This window comes from Anas platyrhynchos, chromosome 33 (genome assembly GCF_047663525.1).
Source record: "Anas platyrhynchos isolate ZD024472 breed Pekin duck chromosome 33, IASCAAS_PekinDuck_T2T, whole genome shotgun sequence".
Lineage (NCBI taxonomy): Eukaryota > Metazoa > Chordata > Aves > Anseriformes > Anatidae > Anas > Anas platyrhynchos.
In genome coordinates, this window is record NC_092618.1 from 6,046,057 (window position 1) to 6,061,529 (window position 15,473).

A 15,473-nucleotide genomic window follows, 5' to 3' on the forward strand; every position below is an offset into this window, starting at 1 on the left:
TGGTCCCTGCCCCTCTCTATGGTCCCTGCCCCTCTCTATGGTCCCTGCCCCTCTCTATGGTCATTGCCCCTCTCTATGGTCCTCTCGCCCCTCTCTATGGTCATTGCCCCTCTCTATGGTCCCTGCCCCTCTCTGTGGTCCTCTCGCCCCTCTCTGGGTCCTCCAGTGCCTTGGGCCAAGGCCTCCAGCCCAGGCCTGCCTGCTGCCTCCCCTGTGGTCCCCTCCATCCCCTCTCTCTGGTTCCTCGCCGCTCTCTATGGTCTGGAGGCCGCTCCGCCGGCTCCTCTCTATGGCCCCGCCTCGCCCCGCCCCCAGGGGCGCGCGCCCGTTTACGACAGTGCCGCCGGTGGCGGCCGCGTTTGCGACGGCGGCGGCGGCGCGGCGGGTAGCGGCGGCCGGGGCGCTTTACGGCCCGGCGATGGCGGACGGCGAGCGGGCGGAGAGCTGCGGCTGCCCCGGGCGGCCCCCGAGCCCCGCGGAGCAGGACCAGGCCGAGGCCGAGGCCCTCAAGACCCAGGCCAACGAGTTCTTCAAAGGTACCGCCGGGGGGGGGAGTCGGTGGGGCGGGGGGCTGCCAGATAGGGAGCTATTGGGGGCAATGGGGGCAGGGGGCTGCCAGATAGGGAGCTCATAGGGGCAATGGGGGCAAGGGGCTGCCAGATAGGGAGCTATTGGGGGCAATGAGGGCGTAGGGGGCTGTCAAATAGGGAGCTAATGAGGGGAGGGGGCTGCCAAATAGGGAGCTATTAAGGGCAATGGGGGCAGGGGGCTGCCAAATAGGGAACTGCTTGGGGCAGGGAGCTGCCAGATAGGGAGGTATTAGGGGCAATGGGGGCAGGGGGCTGCCAGATAGGGAGCTAAGGAGGGGAGGGGGCTGCCAGATAGGGAGCTGCTGGGGGCAATGAGAGGAGGGGGCTGCAAGATAGGGAGCTATTGGGGGCAACGAGGGCAAGGGGCTGCCAGATAGGGAGCTGCTGGGGGCAATGAGAGCAGGGGGCTGCCAAATAGGGAGCTATTGGGGGCAATGGAGGCAGGGGGCTGCAAGATAGGGACCTATTGGGGGCAATGAGGGGAGGGGGCTGCCAAATAGGGAGCTCTTGGGGGCAGTGAAGACAGGAGGCTGCCAAATAGGGAGCTAATGAGGGCAGGGGGATGCCAAATAGGGAGCTATTGGGGGCAGTGGGGGCAGGAGGCTGCAAGATAGGGAGCTGCTGGGGGCAGGGGGCTGCCAAATATGGAGCTATTGGGGGCGATGAGGGCAGGGGGCTGCCACATGGGGAGCTACTAAGAGGAGGGGGCTGCCAGATAAGGAGCTGTTGGGGGGGCAATGAGGAAGAGGGCTGCCAGATGGGGAGTTTTTGGGGTCAGGGAGGTGAGAGGGCTGCTAGATAGGGAGCCACTAAGGGCAATGAGGAGAAAGGGCCTGCTAGATAGGGAGCTTTTGGGGCCGTGAAGGGGAGGGGGCTGTCAGATAGGGAGCTTTTGGGGTCAGTGAGGAAAAAGGGCTGCCAGACAGTGAGTTTTTGTGGTGAGTGAGGGGAGGGGGCTGCCAGACAGGGAGGTTTTGGGGTGAGTTAGGAGAGGGGGCTGCCAGATAGGGAGCTATTGAGGGCAATGAGGGAAGGGGGCTGCCAGATAGGGAGGCAATTCGAGAGAAGAGCCCCAATTAGGGGAGGGGGACGCGGCGCTCGGCAGAGCCGCCGCACCGAGCAGCACATGGCAAGCCCCCGGGGTGTGTGTGAGTGTGTGAGGGGGATTGTTTTTTTTGGGGGGGATGGGGGGGGGGGTCTCACCCCGTGCTCCCTCCCCGCTGACGCCCGCCGGTGGCCCAGGGAAGGACTACGAGAAGGCGGTGGAGTTCTACAGCCGCGCCATCGAGCTGAACCCCGGCAACGCCATCTACTATGGGAACCGGAGCCTGGCCTACCTGCGCACCGAGTGCTACGGCTACGCCCTGGCCGACGCCACGCGAGCCATCGAGCTGGACAAGAAGTACGTCAAGGGCTACTACCGCCGCGCCGCCAGCAACATGGCCCTGGGCAAGTTCAAGGCCGCCCTGCGCGACTACGAGACGGTGAGGCTGGAGTGGGGGGGGGGCTTGGTGTGTTGTTTTTTGTCTTTTTTACCCTTTTTTTCAGCATCTCGGGAACCCCCGCCCAGTGTCGGAGCAGCCCTTGGGGGCTGTTGGTGGGGGTAGCCCTGTGGGTTGTCCAGGAGGGCTGGGAGAGCCTCCCTGCCGTGCTGACGGCACCCAAAAATGAGGAGGGGGGCTCTGGGGAGCTGTCTCAGACCCCCCCTCCAAAAAAAAAACGAGCGTGAGGGTTTCCTTGTGTCCATCCCCACGTTGTTAGTGAGTTCCCTGCCCGCTGAGGGCCTTATCGCCCCCCTCTCCACATGCCCTAAAATTTTGGGGCCACCTGGGGACCTCCTGATGCCCCCTGAGTGCTGTCAGGGCCCCCCCTTGTTCCCCTCCCTGACCATCAGAGCTGTGGGGTGGCTTGGGGCGCGCGTCCGCCTGCAGGCAGAGAAATCCTCGGGGACCTTGGGGGGGGTTTGAGGGGGAGGCATGTGTCCCTGTCCCCTGATGCCTTGGGCCCCGCAGGTGGTGAAGGTGAGGCCGAATGACAAGGACGCCAAGCTGAAGTACCAGGAGTGCAACAAAATCGTCAAGCAGAAGGCCTTCGAGCGGGCCATCGCCAGCGACGAGCAGAAGCGCTCCGTCGTCGACTCCCTCGACATCGAGAGCATGAGTGAGGCTCTCCCCGTGTCCCCCCCCCCGCCCCACCCCACCCCGAAATCCAGATGCTGCTTTCTTTTGGGGCAGGGCAGGAGAAACGGGTCCTGGAGCTGCTTGGCGGGGGGGGTTGGGGTCTTTGCTAAAGGTTTTGGGTCCTCTCGGAGGGTCCCGGGTGCTCTGGGGGGCCTGGGGGAGATTGGGGCTCTGCTAGGGGGTCTCGGATGGCTGTGGGGGTCTCGTTGGGGTTGTGCGTGCCCCCACGGAAGGCTCAGGGTCCCCACAGGGGTTGTGGGGGGCTGTGAAGGGTCCTAGCAGAGGCCTGGGGTCTCCTTGGGGGTCTTGGAGGCCTTTTGAGAGGCCCCATTGGAGGCTCAGAGCCCCCATGAGGATCTTGGGGGGGGCAGATCCCCGCGAAGATCCCTGGCAAAACCTCAGGATCACCTGGAAGGGTCCTGGGGGGGGCTTTGGGGTCCCAAGTTGAGGCTCTGGGTTCCAGTGAGAACCTTGAGGAACTGCGGGGGGGGGGTCCTGAAGGGTCTTGAGGGACCCACGAGGTCCCTGTGGTGGTCTCGGAGTCCCCGTGAGGGTCACCAGAAGAGTTTTGGGGTCCTCAGGAGGGCCTCGGGGTGCCTGCGAGCACCCCAACTTGTCCCCGTTGTCCCCTTGTGTCACCAGCTGCCGGGGGGGGTTTCGGGGGGGGCCTCGTTTTGCAGCCATCGAGGACGAGTACAGCGGCCCCAAGCTGGAGGATGGCAAAGTCACGCTGGCTTTCATGAAGGACCTGATGCAGTGGTACAAGGAGCAGAAGAAACTCCACAGAAAATGCGCCTACCAGGTGCCCCACTTCTCCCAAACCCCCCCCCAAGCCCCTCGGTGGGGACAACCCCGTCCCCGGAGTGCCACATGTCCCCCGTTGTGTGTCCCCCCTGTCCCCGCTGCCCGTTTGCCCCAGCAGATCCTGGTGCAGGTGAAGGAGGTGCTGGCCAAGCTGCCCACCTTGGTGGAAACGACGCTGAAGGAGGTGGGTGCCCCCCTCGCCGGGTGCTGGGACCACCTTGTGGGGATGGGGGGGCCATTTGGAGGTTCCCCCCCCCCTCCAAATTCTGGGTGGTGACGTTTGATCCCGAACGCAGACGGAGAAGCTGACGGTGTGCGGGGACACCCACGGGCAGTACTACGACCTGCTGAACATCTTCGAGCTCAACGGGCTGCCCTCCGAGTCCAACCCCTACGTATCCCCCCCCGGCCGAGGGGACGGGTGGCGGGGTGGGGAAAAGGGGAAAAAAAAAAAAGGGGGGGGGGGAGGGAAAGTTTTTTTTTTTTCCTGAACCAGCCGCAGATATTCAACGGGGACTTCGTGGACCGCGGCTCCTTCTCGGTCGAGGTCATCCTCACGCTTTTCGGTTTCAAGCTGCTCTACCCCGATCACTTCCACTTGCTGCGAGGTAACGGGGCCACCGCGGGTGCTGGGTGTAATGGGGCAGGTTGTGGGGTTACGTTGAGCAGCCCTGGCTGTGGGGTTTTGTCCCCACATCCTGGGATTGGGTCCCATGCCTGGGGCCACAAGGCTGTGTGCCCCGCTCTTGGCTGCAGCGATGGGTTTTGGGGACTCGTCGCCTGTCCTGGGTTTTGGGGACTCGTTCCCCGTCCTTGGTTGTGGTGTTGGGTTTTGGGAACTCATCGCCTCTCCTGGGTTTTGGGGACTCATCTCCCATCCTTGGTTTTGGGGACTTGCCCCTTGTCCTGGGTTGTGGGGCCAGGTTTTGGGGACTCGTTCCCCGTCCTTGGTTGTGGGGCTGGGTTTTGGGGACTTGCTCCTTGTCCTGGGTTTTGGGGCCATGTTTTGGGGCCTCGTCCCCTGTCTTTGGTTGTAGGGCTGCCACACGTCCCCTGCCGCAGCGCCATGCCCCGTGTCCCTTTTGGGGTCATCCTGGGGCTGCCCCATCCCCAGGATTCCCTGAGCCGATGTCACCGGTGCCTCGTCCTTGCCCCACGTCCCCGTCCTCCACCGAGAGGCCGCGCTCCCCCTGGCTCCCCCATCCCACATCCTCAGCGCCTCGCCCCCTGTCCCGGCTGCCTGGCGTGTCCCCAATCCTCGGGGCTGATTTTGGGGGCCCCCCCGCTTCGTGTCCCCCCAGGGAACCACGAGACAGACAACATGAACCAGATCTACGGCTTCGAAGGGGAGGTGAAGGCCAAGTACACGGCGCAGATGTTCGCCCTCTTCAGCGAGGTCTTCGAGTGGCTGCCCCTGGCCCAGTGCATCAACGGCAAAGTGCTGGTGGGTCACCCCGGGGGGGGCTGGGGGGGCTGTCCCCGGGTGGGTGGGGGGGCATTGGGTGTCCCCGTGTAGGGTCCTAGGGGGGCTGTCCACATTTGGGGCTGGGGGGGCTGTTTCTATGTGGGTCTGGGGTTGTCCCTGTTGGGGTCAGGGTCTGGGGGGGCTGTCCCCATTTGGGGCCCGGGGGTCATCCCCATTTGGGTCTGGGGGGCTGTCCCTGTGTGGGTGGGGGGCATTGGGTGTCCCCATGTGGAATACTGGGGAAACTGTCTCCATTTGGGGTCCAGGGGTTGTTCCCATTTGGGTCCAGGGGGCTGTCCCTGTGTGGGTGGGGGGGCATTGGGTGTCCCCATGTGGGGTCCTGGGGGGGCTGTCCCCATTTGGGGTCCTGGGGTCATCCCCATTTGGGTCTGGGGGGCTGTTCCCGTTTGGGTGGGGGGCATTGGGTGTCCCCATCTGGGGTCCTGGGGGGCTGTCCCCATTTGGGGTCTGGGGGTCGTCCCCATTTGGGTCTGGGGGGCTGTCCCTGTGTGGGTGGGGGGCATTGGGTGTCCCCATGTGGAATACTGGGGAAACTGTCCCCATTTGGGGTCCAGGGGTTGTCCCCATTTGGGTCCAGGGGGCTGTCCCCGTGTGGGTGGGGGGCATTGGGTGTCCCCGTGTAGGGTCCTGGGGGAGACTGTCCCCATTTGGGGTCTGGGGGTTGTCCCCATTTGGGTCCTGGGGGCTGTTCCTGTGTGGGCGGGGGGGCATTGGGTGTCCCCGTGTAGGGTCTTGGGGGGTCTGTCCCCATTTGGGGCTGGGGGGGCTGTTCCTATGTGGGTCTGGGGTTGTCCCTGTTGGGGTCGGGGTCTGGGGGGGCTGTCCCTGTGTGGGTTGGGGGCCTCCCCTGTGTTGGTCTGGTGTGTCCCAGTTTGGGTCTGGGGGGCTGTTCCCATGTGGGTCTGGGGGATGTCCCTGTTGGGGTCAGGGTCCTGGGGGGTGTCCCTGTTTGGGTTGTCCCCGTTTGGGTTGGGGGTGTCCCTGTTTGGGTCGGGGGCTGTTGGCCATCCCCATGTGGGCGGGGGCCTCCCTTTTGTTGGTCAGGTGTGTCCCAATTTGGGTCTGGGGGGTTGTCCCTGTTTGGGTTGGGGGTGTCCCCATGTGGGTCCGTGGGGGCTGTCCCTGTGTGGGGTGGGGGCATCCCAGTTTGGGTCTGGGGGGCATCCCCACGTGGGTCTGGGGGCTGTCCCCATTTGGGTCATCCCCGTTTGGATCCAGGGGGCTGTCCCCGTGTGGGCTGGGGGTGTCCCTGTGTGGGTTCAGGGGGGGGGCTGTCCCCATTTGGGTCTGGGGGTGTCCCTGTGCCCACCTGCCTGCCCCCCCCCCCCAGATCATGCACGGCGGCCTCTTCAGCGAGGACGGCGTCACCCTCGACGACATCCGCAAAATCGAGAGGAACCGGCAGCCCCCAGACTCAGGTGGGACTCGGGGCTTAGCGGGGGGGTGTCCCCTGTGTCGTCCCCCCCCCCACCCGCTGTGGGGTTTTGGGGGGGGGGGTCCCTAACCCTACACCCCCCCTGCAGGTCCCATGTGCGACCTGCTGTGGTCAGACCCGCAGCCGCAGGTGAGTCGATCCCCACCCTACAACCTCGGGGCTCGGTCCCCCCAAAATAACCCTTGTTGGGGGGGGGGTTGCGTGACGGTGACGCCCCCCCCCCCTTTTTCCAGAACGGGCGCTCGGTCAGCAAGAGGGGGGTGAGCTGCCAATTCGGGCCGGACGTCACCAAAAGTTTTTTGGAGCGCAACCGCCTCGACTACATCATCCGGAGCCACGAGGTCAAGCCCGAGGGCTACGAGGTGGCCCACGATGGCAAGTGTGTCACCGTCTTCTCCGCGCCCAACTACTGGTGAGTGGCACTGGGGGGGCAGTGCCACCCCCCCCTCCAGCTCCGGGGGGACCCGCGGAGACCCCCGAGCTCCTCCTGGGATAGCGAGGGGCTGGGTGGGTGAGGGAAAGGCTGCGGGCGTGGAGTCCTTGGTTTCGGGAAGGGTTTTGGCACCGTTTCCCGCAGTTTTGTCCTCAAAAAAGGGGCTGCTCTCGGCTGGGACTTCTTAATTGGGTTAAAAAACGGATTATGGATGTTAGGACCCCCGGATTATGGATATTAGGACCCCGGATTATGGATATTAGGACCCCAAATTGTGGATGTTAGGACCCCGGATTATGGATGTTAGGACCCCCAGATTACAGATATTAGGACCGCAGATTATGAATGTTATGAACCCCCCGATTATGGATATTAGGACCCCCCGATTATGGATATTAGGACCCCCCGATTACGGATATTAAGACCCCACATTATGGACATTAGGACCCCCGGATTATGGATTTTAGGACCCTCAGATTATGGATATTAGGACCTCCAGATTATGGATGTTAGGATCCCCAGATTTTGGATATTAGGACCCCGGATTTTGGATATTAGGACCCCTGGATTACGGATATTAGGATTGGGATGGGCTGCCCAGGGGGGTGGCGGAGTCCCCATCCCGTGTCCTCGTGTCCCTATTTTTTGGGGGATTGGGTGGGTTTCGTGCCCCCACCCACCCCCAGCACCGCTCGGCCTCGCTGCCCCCCCTCTGCGGGGTCCTCTCGGTGTCCCCCAATTTCTGTGTCCCCCCCCCCCCAGTGACCAGATGGGCAATATGGGCTCCTACATCCACCTGCGAGGCGGCGACCTGCGCCCCGACTTCCACCAGTTCACAGCAGTGGTGAGTTTTGGGGGGGGCCCCAAATCTGAGACACCCCCCCCGGGTAACCAAAATTCCCCCAAAATCCCCCCAGCCCCCTCCAAAATTTCCAGCCCCCCTCTCCCTCCTTTTCCCAGCTTGGGGTGATTTTTTTTTGGGGGGGGGGGGCGGGAGGGGATGCTCGTGGGGGTCGTTAGCAGGCTATGGGGCAAACGGGGGGGGGGGGCGATGGGGGCACAGGAGGGTTTGTGGGCATGGGGGGGGCTTTGAGGGGCTGTGGGGGGGTCTAGAGGGAGCTATGGGGGGGGGTTCGGGGGGGTGTGGGGGGCTATGGGGGGGGGCTTTGGGGGAAGTCAGGGGCTTGGGGGTGACTTTGGGGGGTGCAAGGAGGGGGTGGGATTTGGGGAAGGGGGGGTAGTTTCAGGGGTGCCCCCCCTGGGCCCCCCAACCCCATTTTTTCTCCTTTTTCCCCCCCCCCCAGCCTCACCCCAATGTCAAGCCCATGATGTACGCCAACACCCTGCTGCAGCTGGGCATGATGTGACTCCCCCGCGGCACCCAGGGGTGCCCCCCCTCACCCCCCCTGCCCCCACCGCACCTCCTCCTCCCCCCCCCCCAGGGCGTTTTTAATATATTGGAAGATTGTATTTATTCCTCCCCTCCCCCCCCCCACCTCCTCCCAGTGCTCCCAGTTTGGGGGCTGCTCTGGGGAGGGGGGGGTGGCACTTGGGGGGGGGGGGGGCTGCTGGGATCGCCTCCCTCCCCCCCCGGAGGGGGGCTGCTCCCCCTGATAAGCAATAGGGGGGGGGGGGACCGTGCCCCCCGGCTGTGTCGTCCCCCCCCCCCCCCCCCCAGGCCGGGCGGTTTTACTGTCTGTAATTAAAGATGTTAAAATAAATAAAGTTATTATTGTAAAGCGGGGGAGGAGCCGCCTCAATTTGGGGGGGGGGGCACTGAGGGGGGGGGGATTCCCAAACATGGGGCAGCTTCTAGATCTTTCTCACAGAAACCACCCCTATGGCCCCCTGCCACCAAAACCTTGCCAATTAAACCCACGACACCGAGAAAATCAACAAATTCCGGTCCCATTGAGATTGGAAATACGAAATTCAATGAAATCTTTATTATTATTATTTATCTTTATTATTATTATCATTATTATTATCTAATAATAATAATTATTATTTATTTTTATTATTTTTATTTATTTATTATCATTATTATTATCATTATCATTATTACTAAATTTGGAAACCCAAATTTGGAAGCCCTTTGCTATGGGCTGACTTCACTCACACGGTCAGGAACCAAATCTCAGCTGCTGCATTTTCTGGCCTGTGTGAAGCTGACCCCGAACGTCAGCACTCAGACACTTGCAAAATGCGTCCAGCAACCCCAGGGAGAACAAAGATGTCCTTTGAAGGGGACCTCCAGGAAGAGCTCTCCTAGAAAAATAAATGACCAAGATCTCTGGAAGAGCAGGATTTTCCTCCAAAACGACGGCCTCTTCTCTGGATCAACGGAGCCAGCTGAAAAAGTGGGGTTAGAAAACCCAGGAAAGGAAGTTTTTTCAGGAGGTAAAGACTTCGTGGCTGGGTTATAAAACCGTGCTCCGTCTCCTAGAGTTGCTGTCGTGTACAGCCAAGTGTTTCCCTCTCTCCATCCATGAGATTGCCCAAGAGCTACCGGTGACCTCCCAAGCAGAGATCTTGAGGACTTTTTATTTCTAGGGTTGGTCACCGTGTAACGGGCAGGCTTCCTCCAAAGCTTTGCGTGTCACATTGCGACTTTTCTTGTTTTAACCTCCCAGAATTGCGTCTCCACAGAGCAAAGAGCCTTTTTGGGGTCAATGTTTCCCCCAAGGGAAATACTCAGCTTTCCATTCCAAGCATTCCTCACAGGTTGCCCAGCGAGGTTGTGAAGTCTTGCATTGTCTGGATTTAACCTGGCACAACTGCAGCTGCTTGTCATAGAGAGCCCTTTTTGTGCCAGCATTCCCCCCCCACAGAGGATATTCTTGTATGTAATCCTGTAGCTTCGGTGTTTTTCTTTTAAGCCATTAGACCTTCATTTTTTTTTTCTTTGTGGGTCTAGAATCAGAACACGCAGCAAATAGGAGGTGGAGTGGAGAATGGCAGGCAGGGTGCCACAACCCCGGCAGGTACCTGGGAACTTCGGGTGGCCTTTGGTGGGGTGCTTTACAAAGGGCACTGTGAAAATCGGGCACCAGCAACAGCAACTTGAGTCCATGTTCGGTCAGAAAAAAAAAAAAAAGAAAGGATTGCATAAGGAAGACGCACCTGCAAAAATGATTCAAGCTAGAGGTGGTGAAGGAACAGCATTTCACCCACACAGCAAGAACCCAACAGCTTGCAGAAGGAAAAACTTCTCCTTTCTGTTCATCAAAATCAAACCAGCCAAGTCCTTCCCTTGTTTAATGTCTTCCTGCATCGAGTCCTAGTTAAGGGTTTCAATAATGCAGCTGTTGGATGCTGCTTCTCAACCAGGTATTTAATGCCATTTCATCCACAGAATTGCAGAATCCTAAAGGACCCTAAAGATAATTTAACTCCAACCCCCCTGCCACAGACAGGGACATCTCCCATTCGATCAGGCTGCCCAAAGTCCCACCCAGCCTGGCCTTGAACACCTCCAGGGATGGGGCATCCACAGCTTCTCTGGCAACCTGGTCCAGTGCCATCTACCAGACTAACTTCTTACCGGGGGAATAAGCAAACAGTCCTAAGCAAATAAATGAATCAATAAAATCTTTTATAGAGCAAATCATTCCCGAATCAAGATTTAAGCGTTACCCATTTGTAAATGTGACAAAATCTTGCAACGCTTCTGTACTGAGTCTGTCTGGGAAGGACTTCTTTGTCTTCACAGCAGCTTCTATGGTGCTGTGTGTCCTTCTTCTTCCACTTTTCCTTTGCTTAAGAATTTTTATCTCAACGCACAACTTTGGTTGCTTTCCTTCTCTCCTCAGTGCCACGGGATGTGGTTGTGTGGTGCTTAGCTGCCTACCGGGGCTAACCAACAGCGTCACAGTCCAGTGTTGCTCTTGCTGACCCAGCCGGAGGCTGCTCAGGAAGAACCGCTTGCTCCCTGCATGCTGCGATGATAAATATTTCCCCAGCTCTTTGTATCACCCCTAAAAAAGACTGGCACCCCACATGTGCATTCGGCATGCTCGTTCCCATTATATATTTTTGACAGAGGAAGATATTTGCAGAGGGACTGTCCATGAGCAGTGGCCCAGATCTTGTTCTACGCTGCTGTCCCTTCTTTGGGGAATCCATTTCTTGTGGTTCCAGGGGAAGGACTGGAGCTCAGCCCAGCTCCTACAGCTCCCTCTCAGCTCTGTCCTGCAGGTTTGGGCAGTGGGGGGGTTCACAGAGCAATGCTGTCATTTGTCCATGAAGTCTACGGTAAAGGTGGCGTAGTGATGAATGCACCTTCCAAGGACCACTCGCTGGAATGGAGCTGGTCTTAACGAGATAGGATTTAGTAGCTTAGTGGGTAGTATTGGTGATAGGAAGACGGTTGGACTAGGTGATCTTGATCTTGAAAGGTTGTCCTTTCCAACCCTATGTTTCTACGATTCTACGATTCTGTGACAACCTTGGAGAAGTTGTCAGGATGTCCTATTCCTAGCAGGGCACTGGATAACTAAACCCAGTCCCAGAGAGCTTGAGTAGATATTCTCGCCGATACTGGAGGTATTTGTGATCACAGAATCACAGAATCACAGAATTTCTAGGTTGGAAGAGACCTCAAGATCGTTGAGTCCAACCTCTGACCTAATGCTAACAGTCCCCACTAAACCATATCAATATCCCTAAGCTCTACAAATCTGGCTAATATTCCTCCCTGGGTAACATGCTGATTGCCATGGCATTCTCCCTGTCCAGAGGCTTGTTCTGTGCACATGGTCTGTTTATGAGCTGGTCGCCCACACGCCCTACACAGTCAGCACAGGGACATGAGGTCCTCCGCATCCTACCCTGCTGTGGAACGAAGGGAGGTGTGCCCATGGTCCCCTGCCGAGGCCTTCCCACCTGGCTGAGGACCTGGGGATCTAGCCCAGGTGGAGATACTTCCAGGCAAGACTTCTGGAGTTAGGTGCGCTGAATCCTAACCTTATGGCAGGAGAGGGAAACTGAAGAGGCCTGATTCGCCTGCCCATCCATGGATTTCCACTGTAGTACTGAGTCGCCCAGACAAACAGCTGTGAGAACCCCCCCTTGTGATTTGGGTCTCTTGTTGCGTTTTTCAGAAGTAGTCCTAAAACGAAGTATTAAATGACCTCAGACACAAGGAGTGGCCCTGTGCCACCCCAGAGAGACCCGGGCCTTGCAGGCAGAGTGCCTGGTGCTCTGTGTGATGACGGGTTGGGGAGACGGCAAGAGATGGGGGACAGCACCTCCGAGCTGGGCTATTTGAGCACAGTCCTGTGCTTCTTTCTGAGGAGAGCTCCAGACCCTCTTCCCATGCAGATGTTTAACTGCTGCTTAAAAATCCAGGGCTGCACTGCACTGACCTCTGTTTGGCTACGTGTTGGGATTCCTGACAACGTGGCCTCCTGTGGGATGCTTCCCCTCAGGAGGCACGAAGGAGGGAGCCGAGTCTCCACCTCCCCAGCCTGTTTCTTCAAGCCCCAGTGCCAGGCTTGCAGTGGGGAAGAGGGACAGGGGCTGAGCTCCTACTCCTCCCTCCATTCCTGCACCAAGAGAGAAGGAGATCTGCAGCCCCCGCTGCCAGCCTGGCACCTGCGCTGCCTGCAGGTAAGAGCCAAGCAGAATCCTGCCCTGGATAACGGTGCTCAATCCACCGGGGGTGCCCACAAGCTAAGACCCTCTGTAAAGCCATGATTGTGGCTGAGCACAGAGAGAAGGGGCACACGGGGTCATCACGGGGCTGACAGGCTGCAGTGTGGTGCAGTGCATCCGTCCTTCCTGGGAGAGTGAGTGCTCATCACCTCCTCATCGGTGTGCAAGGGAGATGCTTGCCTGGGCAGGCGGCAGAGTCCTGCTGAAGGTCAGTGAACACCTCTTCCTCCTGCAGCCGGCGGGTCAAAAGCAGCAGGAGGAGACATTGACTTGGAGGAAGTTTTAAAGGTATTTTCCTCACCCTTTCTTGCTGCGTCTTGTCTGATCCGGGATTGCACTGACTTGTGGTTAACGACGCATTAAAAACTCAAGCAGTGCAAAATGTCCAGCGAACGGGACAGAGCTGGGAGCCGACAGTGCAGGTGCGGTCCTGTGTTAAAGCCTGGGTCAGACCTTGTTTGAAGAAGCCAGGGTAATATCCCACTGTTCTCACTGAGATCAAGACCACCCCACACATGCCATCCGTGTTAGGGGGGCACCTTGAAACAACACAGCTCTAGGAAGGTATCCCTACAGTTCCAAGGCCATCACATCAAATGGCATCTCCCCCAATTTCCAGCACCACCAATGTCTCTAGGCATCCCCGGAGCTGCACCTCCTGGAGCACGAGCACCCCTGGAGCAGTACGGGTCACACCCTCTGAAGGTAAAAGACTGATGTGATCAGACATCGCAAGAAATGTCTGTCCCCATCTAGGAGAAAAAGACACATACGTGAATGGTGGACATCCAGAGGCAGGTGAGACAAGTTTCCCCTTAAGATACAGCTCGGTTGACTCTCCTAGAGTCCTGTGGGAGTGCTGAACATGCTGCTCTTCCCTTAACCATGCCCAGATCTGCTAATGAGATGAAAGACGCTTTCATTACAGCTCAGGATAAATCAGGCGACTACCCTTGTCCTCTCCATCAAGACCCATGGTTAGCTACAAGTGGGTGCAGATCCTAGGAGAGAACAAGGTCAAAACATCTCGGGAGAGAGCGGGAGGGAGGGTGAGCTGTCTGCCTGAGGTGTCTGCAGGTAGGTTCATCCCTCTCAGACCATGCAAAGCCCTTGGAGCTGCAGCCCATGGTGGCCAGGGTTCAATTCTGCTCCTCCCTGGATGAATGCCAGTAAGAAATCCTCACTTCTCCCTTGTGTGCAGTGTGCCCTAAGCCTGCTGAGGAACTAATGCCACTTCTGTTCTCTTCTTTCTTTTCCAGCTGCAATCAGTGCTGCTGCACACCGATAGGCCAGTGTACTCCTTTAGCTAATGCAGCACAACCCTTGAAGGCAAGCAGCAGTGGAGAACAAAAAGGCATGCTGTGCTCGGCATAGGACTGAGAGTGCAGAGAGAAAGGGGAATGCTCAAAATCTTCACCACTGCCGTCCTCACACCAAGATACAGCTGCTGCTGTTAAAATATTGCTCTTCTTGTGCTCTTCTCAGACAAAGCACAAATGAGAAGGGAGAATCAAACCGTTCCACCAGGGTTTGTTTTTATTGGGTTTTCCTACTTTCCTAAACTCCAGGCTGTGCTGTTTGTGCTGTTTCTCCTCATGCACGTGGTGACCCTAGTTGGAAATATTATGATAATGTTTGTTATCAGGCTGAATCAGCAGCTGCACATGCCCATGTATTTTTTCCTAAGTGCTCTGTCCTTCTCAGAAATCTGTTATACCTTCTCCATCATCCCAAAGATGCTGTCCGGATTAGTGCTGGGAACTAGAACCATTTCTTTCCTGGGCTGCGCTGCACAGATGCATTTCTCCTTCATGTTTGGATTCACGCACTCTTTCCTCCTGACGGTGATGGGATATGACCGGTACGTGGCGATCTGTCAGCCCTTGCATTACAGCACCGTGATGACCTCCCGAGCCTGCACCCAGCTGGTGGCTGCCTCATGGGCAGGGGGTGGTCTCCTGGGGCTGCTGGTGACCAGCGCTGTGTTCCAGTTACCGTTCTGCCAGTCCCACCGCATTGACCACTTCTTCTGCCATGTGCCCCCCATACTCCAGCTGGCTTGTGCTGGTGGCGAGGTGGTTGGCACTGTAGTTGGCATCTTTTGCATTACTGCCTTGTTGGGATGCTTTCTGTTCATCCTTCTCTCCTACGCCTTTATCCTTGGCTGGATCCTGCAGATGCCATCAGCCAAGGGGAGGCACAAAGCTTTCTCCGCCTGTGCCTCCCACATCACCGTAGTGGTGGTGCACTATGGCTGTGCCTCTGTCATCTATTTGAAACACCAGTCACCCCGTGCTGCAGGAGCTAGTGTTCTGATTGATGTGTCTTACACTGTCTTCACCCCCTTCCTGAGCCCCATCATTTTTAGTCTGCGAAACAAAGATATAAAAAATGCCTTTTGGAAATCTCTGAAGAAAAACTTCATCATCAGGAATGCAAATATTTGTCCAGGATCTAGTTTCAGTTACAGGAGTGATTATTGCTAATTTTTATTTATTTATTTTCCTTTGGTAGTTCCTTGCTGCTTTCGAAAGAATAGCCATACTTTTTTTCCAGGCAAATGATTCATTCCTGCAGATGTGACACCTTTTGCACTCACTGGGCATCACAGGCTGCACTGCAAGGCTTGGCTGGAGCACCTAGGTGTAACTTTTAATGCTGAAAATTCAGCGTCATGCAGAAGCAAGAGTGGACAAAGCTCTCAACACTCCCAGGGGAGACACGAGCCACTTCTTGAGGAGCAGCAGGTGACTGTCTGAGACCTGGTGCAGTAGGCTCTTGTCCCCACCATAGGCACTCTGACTGATCCTCTAAGCATGACTTTGTCTCTTCTGGTGCTGACTGTGAAGCTGGCCTGAGAAGGCTTTGGACTGATTCCCTTTTGTCTTGT

General features: G+C 57.7%; 2 protein-coding genes across 2 annotated transcripts; both read left to right on the forward strand.

Moving 5' to 3' along the window:
• Positions 1-360: 360 nt before the first annotated feature.
• On the forward strand, positions 361-8,448 carry PPP5C (protein phosphatase 5 catalytic subunit). Its single transcript, XM_072030170.1, has 13 exons — positions 361-536; positions 1,833-2,074; positions 2,603-2,750; positions 3,451-3,572; positions 3,693-3,758; positions 3,871-3,969; positions 4,077-4,182; positions 4,876-5,018; positions 6,391-6,478; positions 6,584-6,624; positions 6,729-6,907; positions 7,691-7,772; positions 8,233-8,448. Exons 1-13 carry the CDS (start codon positions 419-421, stop codon positions 8,293-8,295), a joined length of 1,497 nt encoding a protein of 498 aa, XP_071886271.1. The 5' UTR covers positions 361-418; the 3' UTR covers positions 8,296-8,448.
• Positions 8,449-14,079: 5,631 nt separating this feature from the next.
• Positions 14,080-15,069, forward strand: LOC140000192 (olfactory receptor 10H1-like). The gene has a single exon (XM_072029983.1). It carries the CDS (start codon positions 14,080-14,082, stop codon positions 15,067-15,069), a length of 990 nt encoding a protein of 329 aa, XP_071886084.1.
• Positions 15,070-15,473: the final 404 nt, after the last annotated feature.

Bases quoted from the DNA above. Each gene is read 5' to 3' on its own strand.
- PPP5C (XM_072030170.1), top strand. From the start codon at position 419: ATGGCGGACGGCGAGCGGGCGGAGAGCTGCGGCTGCCCCGGGCGGCCC. The intron at 5,019-6,390 runs GTGGGTCACCCC...CCCCCCCCCCAG, and splicing joins GCATCAACGGCAAAGTGCTG to ATCATGCACGGCGGCCTCTT. The intron at 6,479-6,583 runs GTGGGACTCGGG...CCCCCCCTGCAG, and splicing joins CCGGCAGCCCCCAGACTCAG to GTCCCATGTGCGACCTGCTG.
- LOC140000192 (XM_072029983.1), top strand. From the start codon at position 14,080: ATGAGAAGGGAGAATCAAACCGTTCCACCAGGGTTTGTTTTTATTGGG.